The 12342-nt window shown below is 40.0% G+C and overlaps 2 gene segments (V, D, J or C); one reads left to right on the top strand and one right to left on the bottom strand.

Annotated features, from left to right (window-relative positions):
• Positions 1 to 992: 992 nt before the first annotated feature.
• On the bottom strand, positions 993 to 1546 carry LOC128617757 (probable non-functional immunoglobulin kappa variable 6D-41). The segment is given in 2 exon segments: positions 993 to 1375; positions 1492 to 1546. Coding segments are annotated over 2 exon segments (432 nt in total).
• A 2150-nt stretch (positions 1547 to 3696) lies between these two features.
• LOC128618542 (Ig kappa-b4 chain C region-like) lies at positions 3697 to 4250 on the top strand. The segment is given in 1 exon segment: positions 3697 to 4250. A coding segment is annotated over 1 exon segment (240 nt).
• Positions 4251 to 12342: the final 8092 nt, after the last annotated feature.

The following is a 12342-nucleotide window of genomic DNA, read 5'->3' as shown; positions in this document are numbered from 1 at the left end:
CTGATGAGCTGTCAATCATGATGAGATGTCTGCTAGACATGCTGAGATCTGTGCAGAAACCTAGGGTGTTGGAATTTATGGAGGAAGAAGAGAAAGAGTGGAGTGTCCAGGAAGTGGGGGAGAGATACAGTACAAATAGAGGGTGATATGCAGGGCAGGGTGAGCAAGAGTGCAGGATACATCTGAAAAATACAGCAGGGTAACGCTGATACCTAGAGATGAGGAAGGATGGATGAGGACGAGGGCCAAAATGGTTAAAGTATTTTGTGTCAGAAGGCAATTCAAGAAGGTCATGTTATAGAGACAGAAACTAAGGCTGAGAATAGATTAATAACAGTGACTGATATCAGAGATAGTAATGGCGGCAGGATAAGTGATAGAGACTAAAAAAGAAATCCACCAAACAGTTTCAGTTATGATAACTAGAACCACAACCATCTAGAAAACCTCAAAAGTACATTCTTCATTGAAGTATTTTTTAGAACAATGCCTAGGAGACAATTAACCATATGTATTGCTTGTGCACCATTTCAATTTTGGGCTCAAAGGAGACCAACTCTAAGCCGTGGTTCCTGCTCGAGATAATGCCTCACCATGACTGAGCTGTGTCTGTGTTCTGGTAGCCAGATTTGGATGAGTTCATCACCATTATTCCATGGCGGTGCTTGGGGCATTACTGGTTTTCTATCGGCAAGAAAGAGAAATAATACAAGCAAATGAGGTAGAACATAAATTCATATGTATATTAATATAATCTATTGCTTGTAAATACTGATAAAGGTATTCAGATCTAATCCTAAATCTTGAAGGTATTTAACTGAAATATAACATACTAAATACTCAGTATTCATTTCATGATTATTGAGAGATTTCTAATGTGGGTTGTGAGTTAGTGTGGTGTGGTTCCTCTCCTCCACAGAGTGTCATTGTGTCGTATCACATCCTCCAACTCAGCACCTGCAGTCGCTCCCAGCTGCAGCAGTGCAGTCTCTCTACAATCTAACTGGGGGAGGTTTTTGTACGACTCTATAACACTGTGTGAACACTTGGGTGCTACTGATATAATGGTAACTCTGACAGTAATAATCTCCTGCATCTTCAGTCTGGACTCCACTGATGGTCAGAGTGAAATCAGATCCAGATCCACTGCCACTGAAACGAGCTGGAAAACCCGACTGTAGCTGATTTGCGAGTTTAATCAGGAGTTTAGGAGCTTCTCCAGGTTTCTGCTGATACCAGTGTAAATAATTGCTGTATGAACCGGCCGAGTGATAATACACTGTCTGACTGGTTCTACAGTTGATGGTGACTGTTTCTCCTGGAAGAGCAGATTTCACTGCAGGAGTCTGAGTTACTGTGGCTTGACCTCTGCATTCTGAAAAAAAAATTATAATAATACACCTTATAATATAAGCAGATGAAATATTATGACATTGAGTGTATTTGTATGAACAGATCATTGTAGAGATAAAATATGAAGCAGTGTCTGACCTTGAGTCCAGAGGATCAGTGTCCAGATGAAGACGGGGATCAAAGTCATTGTAGCTGTGGGTGAAGTTGCTGTAGCAGCAGCTCTCAGTCATGAAGTGTTAAAGTCACAGCGCTATAAACACTCCCAGAGCACTGAAGCATGTGCTGCCAATGCAAAGTGTCCTCTAAGTATGGAGATGCCTTTACCACATTCCCCCAATCTTACTGTAAATCTCACACTACTACAGAGTTACTGTGTGAATTTAGCTTCTGGGGTCAGATGGAGATTTTCTGGAAAACACTTTTAGGTCTAAGATGCATAAATAAGTGAATTAGAGAGAGAAGCTTAAACTTTCACTGGATGGTGTTTGTACTGAATGTTAATGAGTTTCTCACTGTAGTGGATTTATGGTGGAAGAAGCAGCATCAGTGTTGGCAGTGAGTAAATACACACTAATATTTTGGACTGTAAATTAATGTTTAGATTATTGTAGGACTTAAACATCATATCATAACTTTCTATCAGTCTACAGAAGGAGTGGAGAATTATTCTCACTTTAGCTCCACACATTCAGTCGTATATTGCAAATTTATCATTAGTACATCAGCATTTTCACTCAGTGATGCATTATGGGTAAAACCTGTGCAATTGCTGATCTACATTTTGTGAATTTTCAGCTTTTAGTTTGTGTAATTTATTTGTGTGAATTACTCACTAGCTGCATCCTCAGTTTAGACTGACAATCTTGATGTTTAAAAAGAGAAAAAACACTAAAACTTAATAAAAACAGTCAGAGAGTTAGTGTATTAATCAGCTGATGTGAACAGAAGTTGGTGTTTTGTAGCTGTTTTGTAATAAGAGGTTTAAATGGATGGAGAGAGCAGTGAGTTTAGAGCAGCAGGGTTTTTGTACGGCCACTAAACCTGTTTGTATCACTGTGGTACACTTTCGGTGGAGGAACCAAACTGTCTGTGGGCCGTAAGTAACCTGTTTATTAATGACCGGAATAGAGTGTGTTCAGATTAATGACCGAAATAGAGTGTGTTCAGATTAATGACTGAAATGGAGTGTGTTCAGATTAATGACGGAAATGGAGTGTGTTCAGATTAATGACGGAAATGGAGTGTGTTCAGATTAATGACTGAAATGGAGTGTGTTCAGATTAATGACTGAAATGGAGTGTGTTCAGATTAATGACTAAAATGCAGTGTGTTCAGATTATTGACTGAAATGGAGTGTGTTCAGATTATTGACTGAAATGGAGTGTGTTCAGTTTAATGACTGAAATGGAGTGTGTTCAGATTATTGACTGAAATGGAGTGTGTTCAGATTATTGACTGAAATGGAGTGTGTTCAGTTTAATGACTGAAATGGAGTGTGTTCAGATTATTGACTGAAATGGAGTGTGTTCAGATTATTGACTGAAATGGAGTGTGTTCAGATTATTGACTGAAATGGAGTGTGTTCAGATTATTGACTGAAATGGAGTGTGTTCAGTTTAATGACTGAAATGGAGTGTGTTCAGATTATTGACTGAAATGGAGTGTGTTCAGATTATTGACTGAAATGGAGTGTGTTCAGATTAATGACTGAAATGCAGTGTGTTCAGATTAATGTCTGAAATGGAGTGTGTTCAGATTATTGACTAAATTAAATTGTGTTCATTTTGTTTCTCATTTCTCTTATTTTAGAAGTTTGAGAAAATGTATCTGACTTTAGTTCGAGTAGCTCATTTTAATTTAAATCTACAAACAAAATAGAATTTGTTGTTTGTGTATATTACTGACTTTTTTTGTTGAGTTACATTAACTATATTTAACTATATTCAATATCTCAGAGACTGTGAGTCCATAAACAGAGTTAAATGTGGAAGCATAAACTGAATTTACTTAAATAATAAATAAGCTGTATTTTAAATACCGTTTATTCATATTATAAAATAATTGTAATATTTCCGATTATTGAATATTCTGTACAGTTAGATTTGAACTTCCAGTGATCACAGTAAAATAAATCATTATAGATTTAAGATGTAAAAGTATTTGAATTGAATGTGAAACTTTTGTGATGCTCCACTGAACTCAGTTCTGCTCTGTAAGATATAAAGGGAAGTGAAACACACACAGCGAGATGAAACGAAGCCTGTGACTGACATTGCTTTCTCAACTGTGTGTGTGTGTGTGTATGTGTGTGTGTGTGTGTGTATGTGTGTGTGTGTGTGTGTGTGTGTGTGTAGGCCTCACCCAGCCCAGTGTGACAGTGTTGCCCCCCTCCAATGTGCAGCTGCAGCAGGAGAAGGTCACACTCATGTGTGTGGCCTACAAGGGCTTCCCCTCGGACTGGAGGCTGAGCTGGAAGGTTGATGGGAGCAGCTGGAGCTCGGGGGAGAGCCGCAGCACCGCAGTTCTGCAGGCGGACGGCCTCTACAGCTGGAGTAGCACACTGAGCCTCCATCCCGAGCAGTGGAGGAACAAGGTGGTGACCTGTGAGGCCTCCAAGGACAACCAACCACCTGTGGTGAGCACAGTGAACACAGAGCAGTGCTGAGAGCTGTGAGCTCACACACACGTTACTCAGCTCACCTTCTACTGCTTCACTGTGTGTTCCATGTGGCCTTTACTGCTCAAATGTCCCACTTTCATCATTTCATCTGAGTTATTGACATGTGAGCTCACACACTCCTCACTTTAACTCAGATCTTCTTCTCATCACCTAAATATGTGTTAAGTGTGTGTATCACTGCAATGTCCTGCTTTGAATTATTAATAAAAGCCTTTTGAATCAGTAAACACTTTTGCTGCACATTATTGATTATGCACATCGTACACAAATCACCAATGCATCTCTCAGTATATGAAAAAATACATAATAATAATAATAATAATAATAATAATAATAATAATAATAATAATAATAATAATAATAACAACACTTGGTTTTACACCATATACATACATATATATATATATATATATATATATATATATATACACACACACACACACACACACACACACACACATATATATATATATATATATATATATATATATATATATATATATATATATATATATATATATATATAACCTTTGGCTGTATAATTTTCTAAGTGTCCTGTATTCTGAATTGTCTTCAGCCTGAACTAATCGAGAGAAAGCATCTACACTGAGGATGTGGTTGAGTGAGATTAAAGTTGTAAAGCATTTTTGTTTAAAAGAGCTTGTGGGAAATTTCATGTTACTTTCACCCAACTGCTAGTTGGGGACTGGTGTGATGGTGTTGGAAATGCTGTTACACCTACTGTATTAATCACGATTGTTCCCCTGTATGTTACTCACACTGAAGTGAAATAAATATTCAGTTACAAAAAATCATAAGTATTCCTTATATAGTGAATTTCCCCATACCAAGAGACACGTTACACTTTAAACATCAGTATGTACCTAGAATGTATTAGTTAGCCCACAGCTTCCAATCCCTGGTCCTAGAGTGTTCCCTGTCCTGCACATTTGAGTCTTTTGTCTGCAGTAACACAGTGAAGCGCTGAAATGTGCAGGACTGGGGTTACTGGGGTGGACAATGGGTAGACCAGGGTTAGGAACCTGTGAATCAGCCACTATCAGTACACCATGAACACTGATCAAGCACATGGTACCTCAAACAGCAAGAAATTACACAGAAGTGAGGAGGAACACTAATATCTTTGTTGTTGAAATAGGTTCATGTGATCCAGGGAAAACAAAACCAGGGAGCAGGTAACATTCCCTGAGTCTCACAGCTGATCCTTACTCAGATTTCATCCTCCAGTCTGAAATCTCCCTCTACTGAGAAAAATGCTAGTGTAGCTAATCCATCCGTCGATCCATTATCTATACCACTTATCACACAGGGTCAGAGGGAACCTGGAGACTATCCCAGGGAGCACAAGGCGGGGTACACCCAGGACAGCTTACCAATCCATTGCAGAACACATTCACACACCCATTCATACACTACAGACACTTTGGACATGCCAATCAACCTACCATGCATGTCTTTGGACTGGGGGAGGAAACCGGAGTACTCGGAGGAAACTCCACACACAGGGCAGCGGTGGGAATCAAACCCCCAACCCTGGTGGCGTGATCCAAACATGTTAACCACTGAACCACCGTGCACCCCATGCTATATGTTCAAACGATTAAAACAAATAACAAGGTGATAAACCCTGCCTGAGAGAGTCACAGCTGATCTTATTGAGTTCAGTTGATGTTTCTGACTACACAAGCAAGATGGTGAATATAATTAGTGGTAGTCTGCACACGAGTGTTTGATGAGGATGGTTTTGTTTTGGGCCCCAAAACTTCTGGAAACCAACAGATCACACACACAGACACAGACCGATGTAAAAGAGTTGTGTCAATTGAATAGGTAGGTGTGTGCAAGGCCGGCACTACCTAAAGGCAGAGTAGGCAATTGCCTAGAGCCTCGGGATTGGAAGCGGTACACAAAATAAGCTGTACACGGTAAAAAAAACATTACAAAAGTTAATAATAATAATAATAATAATAATAATAATAATAAAAGTAGGCATCAACAGTCAAATGCAAGTTTTAAAAAGTGTGTCGTAAGTCGAGGTTTAAAAATGCCAAAGGTCTGAGCTTCACTAAGTTCCGGTGGAAGAGCGTTCCAAAGGGAAGCAGCATAAACAGAAAAAGCCCTGTCACCCACAGATTTTAAGCTCATTAGTGGAACAGTTAACAGATTACACTGTGAGGAGCGCAGTCAGTGTGTAAGGAATTTTAAAGTAGATATGTAATGAGGAGCCAAGCCATGTAATGCCTTGTATGTCAACATCATAATTTTAAAATCGACACGGAACCTGTCCAGGAGCCAGTGCAAGGACTCTGGAACAGGAGTAAAATGATCGCATTTCCTGGTCCCAGATCCTGGCAGCAGACTTTTGTACGTATTGCAGTTTATTGATTGTGGATTTAGACACTCCCTCTATATCACGGCGTTATAGTAATCTAGCCGAGTGACAACAAATGAGTTAATCAGCTTTTCAGCCACAGAGAAGTTTAGCATAGGCCGCAGTCGAGCTATATTTCTGAGGTGAAAAAAGGATGCTTTAACTGCTTTTTTGCTCTGAACAAAAGAATCAAATGTAACGCTTGTATCAAAAATTACTCCAAGGTTCCTCATTTTACTTTGGGTCTCTAGAACAGAGCCATCAACAAACAGAGACAGTGGACCAGCTTTGAGAATTTGATGACGGGAACCTACAAGCATAACTTCGGTTTTCCCGCTATTCAGGCACAGAAAATTATTATTTATCCACGTTTTTATCCCAGATATACAATCAGAAAGAAAACAAACATCAATGTTTTCACCAGATTTTGAGTGAATGTAGATTTGGGTATCATCAGCATAAAAGTGATAATGGAGGCCGAGCGATCGCAGCAGATGCCCAAGTGGTGATAGAGAAATATTGAAAAGTAAAGGGCCTAAAACTGATCCCTGAGGAACACCAATGAGCACAGAGCTAATGTCATACCTGTAACCACCCACAGAAATAAACTGAGAATGGTCAGTAAAATAGGATTTAAACCATTTTAAAACTGTCCCAGACACACCAAAAACACTTTCAAGGTAGGTAAGTAAAAGACCATGATCCACAGTATCGAAGGCGGCTCTACGATCAAGAACAATAAGAACAGAAGTACCTCCAGAATCAGAGGCCAACAACCAGTCATTGGTAACTTTGACCAACGCCGTTTCAGTGCTGTGAAATTTACGAAAACCTGACTGAAGGGGTTGTAAGAGCTTATTAATTGTAAGATTGTAACTCCTTCTTGGCACTGGAAGTGTAATATTAGATGAGATTACTACTTTAATAGGTTTTACTTAACAGGATCCTGAGTCCTTAGCAGTTGATCGTGAATTGGCTTAAATTCTCTTTACCAGTAGATGGTAATATCACAGGCATAAGTAACTACAAAGGAATAATCAAGAAATAACAGCACTGTGCCTCCACTGAGGAACTACTTCACTCACACACTATGAGCTGTATGGGTATTCCCCAGAAACAAATGTCAAGAATGTCAAATATCTACAAACCTTATTAAAGTGAAAAGTTCAAAGCAGCCAAGTAATATGTATAACAAAAATACATTTATTTTCCTATATTCTGTTTTTTTTTTCTTCTGTGCTGTATTCAATCTTTTCTCTTTTTATGTTTTCTTAAGATATCACCTCATGACTTAGTCTCAAAAATGCAAATACACATTGCTTCCTCTCACAAGAACATACCAGAGTTAACCAATGCCTCAGCTGGTTTTGGCTAAACAAACATTAAACAGGTTACAGTTGAATGTAATTTCTAATTTTGACACAATTAACAGTATAGTTTTGGATTTAAACTTTTCAAACTTTTGTAAATGTTCAAAACTTTACCAAGCGCTTGGGTTTGTTGGGGGTTTTTTTTGCGGCCCATGAGATGGTGCAAATGCAAAAAAAAACTCCTTGGCTCCTATAATGAACTGCTACTCAAAACTCTCCATTACTCATGCATCTCGAAGAGGAAAATTTGCGGAGTTAGAGGTAACGAGCTAGGTGAATGCAGCAGTTGTAAGCAAGGTTCAACAGATAATAGTCTGTTCAGCAACGCAGGTCTGACGGTGGAGTCCCTCCTTACATGGCCGTAGTTACAGTTGCTAGCTAATACAGTCCTCCACAGTCCTCGTTTCTCCAGTAACACGGTGAAAAATGTGGCTGGCGTTTACAGCTGCCCGTCTCTCACAAAGGCACTAGCTTAAATGTCCACGGGTTACAGTTTATACTTAGCACTTGCTCAAAGCTAGAGAGAACAACAAACGCTGATAACCTAGCTGCACTTCACTTAAAACTACAGGTCACAAAGTCACCAAACTGCGAGTGGCACAAGACTCTTAGCTGCAAAATAATATTTGTGCCACTACTGTAACAGTACTTTAGTCTACAAATACAAATCTGCAAATCGTCACCTCGGCGTTAAACTCAGTTTCTTTTCCTGCTCTGCTCCTGCGTGTCATTCCCTCCATGTGCTCTTCACATCTCTTCCCCACTCCTTCCTCTCTTTTCTCCACTCCCCAACAAAGGTGATCTCTGATTGGCTAAGAGTGTAACTACACAGAAAACATATTGGCTTAGACTACTCTACGGAAAACAAATTACAATTCACCCCCAAAAAAAGGATTATGTGAAATGTAGTTTCCATTGAATTTACCCAGATATGTATTAAGCACTTTATTTATTTAGCTGTATTTTGGAAGGTACCTACAAAATGATTACACAATTGAGAGGCAACAACACGCTCAAGTATGTTTTTTGCATTTTTGCGGTTTTGCATAAAAAAACCGGAAGATTTGAGATGGGATGAAAATTGTTAAAATCATCCACGGCAGCATTTTCCTTCTTTGGTACTGGTGTAACAGCAGCAGGCTTTAGTACTTTAGTACAAAAAACTTTTCTGCAGCTGACTGACTTTAAGTCAGTGACTTATGATGGCGCAGAAACGAACACATCCTTCAGGGGCTGCTGAGCGAAAGGCTAAACAGGCACGCAAAGAAAGTGCAGCTCGTGATGCAGGTGTGTGAGTTATCATCATCTATTTTGGAGTGATTGTACTGTACTCTAAAAATGAACTGGGCCTTGTTCTGTCGATCAGAGTCATTTCAGGATAGATCATTTGCTGGTTTATTCTGAGTTCAAAAGAGCGTGAGCGCCGTGGACGCGTCGAGACTGTCAGACACTGAATTCATACGTACAATGACATTGTGTCAGGATCGGGAGCAAAATACTAAAGTAAAAGTAAAGAAGTTTTAATCAAAATCAAAGAGCAAACACACTAGAGTATTAAAAAAAAAGTTCCTCAACTGTCTGTGTATCTTCTAAATTGTGCAGCCCTGGCGTGGGCCACAGTGGAGTGCGAGCGATTAGGCGGTGTCAGACCCTCATTAGGTGACTTCCTCGCCTGGTTCCAGCGCGCCTTTGACCATTCTCCTGATGGCTGGGAGACTGGTGATGAGCTCATGCAACTCAAACAGGGCTCTCGTACCGCAAGAGAGTACGCGCTAGAATTTCGCACTATCGCTGCCCGAAGTGGCTGGAACGAACCAGCCCTTAAGACCGCGTTTCGCCGTGGCCTCAATCCGGAGTTACTGCAAGAGTTGGCCTGTCGGGGTGAACAGCTAACTTTTGATGACCTCGTGGATCTGACTATAAGGCTGGATCGTCTGCGCCGTACCAACCGTCCCATACCGCACGGTTTACTGCCAGCTGAGCCGGGCGCAGCGAGCGAACCCATGCAGCTCGGAAGGGCACGGACCCGCGAGGAGGAGAGGGAGAGAAGACGTAACGAGTCCCGGTGCTTCTACTGCGGTGAGGACACCCACGCCGTCCACCAATGCCCGCACAGGAGGCGCCGAGGGAACGGGAGGTGCACTGACAACCCACCTTGTTATGCCCTGGTGAGTCCTAAACAGTCATGTACATCTCACGTATTTTTTGTACCAGTTGTGATAGAACATTCAGGCCGTTCTTTTGTTCTTTCAGCACTCATCGACTCCGGAGCAGCGGAGAACTTCATAGAAGAGAAGACGGCGCACTAAATTGTGCTGATGTTTACATTACTGCTCTAACATAATACTTCATTTAGTTTTCAAATCATAAATATTATTGTTATATTTAATAAAAAATAAGCATACAATTTTATGTAGAAATGAACTATTCTTTCTGTGTAGTAGTTTGTCTCTTTCACTTCCACTAGCAGTTGATTTGTGTATATAGTGCATATTTAAGGTATTGCACTACAACACATAATATGACTATATCTATAGTCTATATTGGGTCAATAGGAGGGGGAAATCCTGTCCATACCCAGCTAGGAAAAAACCATAAAGGCACTGATGTTCATTTACTGAAGTGGTGTGCAGGAAGTGTTCATCTGTTATTATTTGTTGGCAATGTAATGGTGTTTTGTATTTTTTTTTTCCATGTTACTGTATAGAGTTGGCAAAACTGTTTGTTATCTCAAATAGTGGATTTGTGTGTTACTGTAAATAAATTACTGAACAAATCATGGCAAAAAAAGTTGAATCAAGTTAAGTTAACATTTTAAAGTAATGGGAAAAAACATGTTGTCATAGGAGGAGTGCGGGGGGCCTCCAAATGTCTAGAACCGGCTATGTGTGTGTGTGTGAGTGTCTGACTGGTGGGATCACGTCTATCTACAGGATATTAGATGAAGAGTGTGTTTATATAAAGGGAGTGAATATAGACAGACTAATAGCACATAGAACTATTTTTCACAGTTTGCACCATGACAGTTTAAAACATGAGGAAACTATTTATCTGACAGTAGTGGACGTGATGGACTGTGTGCCGTGTGGTGTGATGATTATTGAGAGATTTCTAATGTGAGGTGTGAGTTAGTGTGGTGTGGTTCCTCTCCTCTACAGAGTGTCATTGTGTCGTATCACATCCTCAGTGGTGTAGCTGTGCTGAATAAAGCTTCAATGTGGAAAGCGTGTCTCCTTTTAGTGAATTGCCTTTTGTCCAGTTAACACCTGGCATTAACACGCATCCTGGGTGATTGGATTATAAGTGGACAGCGCTAAGTACAGGTATGAACGGGGTCGAATGTATATTGAAGACGCATTGTGATTCGTTCACTCAAACCACATTCGGAGGTGGTCTGGGATGCATATGGCCACATCACATTTGTAGTGTGAACTCTAATGTGTCCTGAAGCATCCAGGACGGCAACGAAGGACCAACTAATTGACAGCGCTAGCCAGAAAATATCTATTCATTGCAAAAATGTTTGTAAATATCATGTTAATCATGTTAATATCAGGTATGAACAGCAACTTTAACAGCAGGTCGAGTGCAGCACTGTGTGTTGTGCTTGAGTGAGTTTGGCTGAAGAACCATGAACATCTGCTGAAAGTGCTGATCTATTCTAGGACTCCGAGCTGTTCATGCAAATGTGTGTGTGTTTGTGTGTGTGTGTGTGTGTGTGTGTGTGTGTGTGTGTGTGTGTGTGTGTGTGTGTTTCACTGAGTAAATCTACCTCTTTATGTACTATTGAGTGAGGAGGTAATTTTTCACTTCTTATTTTTTCTTTGTATCTGTCACTCAAATCTCCTGATGACCTTTACTGAAGTTCTCACTCTCCTCTCTTTATAACAGCGGGAGATAAAAGAGCTGTAATTCATACTGAATCTTTATTTATTCTTGCTCATGTAGTGATGGGTCTGTCAGCATCATCATAGCCCAGAGACAACAGACTGCTCTGAGTTAATCATGACTGAACCAGTAAGCAGATAGTTACAGGAATGTTGTTTATGACTTTCAGCTCATTCTGAAGGTCCTGATCGTGCAACATTCATAGAATGAATTGTGCTACCTCTTACTGAACTGAATGTGGATGTAGCTATTCATAGTCACTGTGTGTGCATACTTAAATGTGCACAAGTGTGTACACCTAAAAGGTGAATGATTTGAATTAAAATCAGAAGCAGGTACATGTATTGTTTCAATTTCATCTCATACAATCTCCAAAAAACAAACAAAAACAAAGGTGTTTATGGTTAGGATTAGGTGCAGGTGAGTGTTCATACCTCTTCTTACAACACCACTAATATAAAAGTGAAGGTAATCAAATTATTTTTCCTCCGAAAGGTTCAGATTCTTAATATCACATACACGGGTGTATAGACGAACTGCAAAGTAAACTAGAATTACAACAGAGCAAAGGGCAGGTCAGACAAACTGGACATAAAATGTCTGTAATGACAGGAACAGGTAGAAAAAAATGATAAGGGGGCCTGGACAAAGCTGGGTCA

The sequence above is a fragment of the Ictalurus furcatus genome, chromosome 14 (genome assembly GCF_023375685.1).
Source record: "Ictalurus furcatus strain D&B chromosome 14, Billie_1.0, whole genome shotgun sequence".
Taxonomy (NCBI): domain Eukaryota; kingdom Metazoa; phylum Chordata; class Actinopteri; order Siluriformes; family Ictaluridae; genus Ictalurus; species Ictalurus furcatus.
The sequence above is the reverse complement of the archived record's forward strand: the minus strand, read 5'-3'. Positions and strand labels throughout refer to the sequence as shown.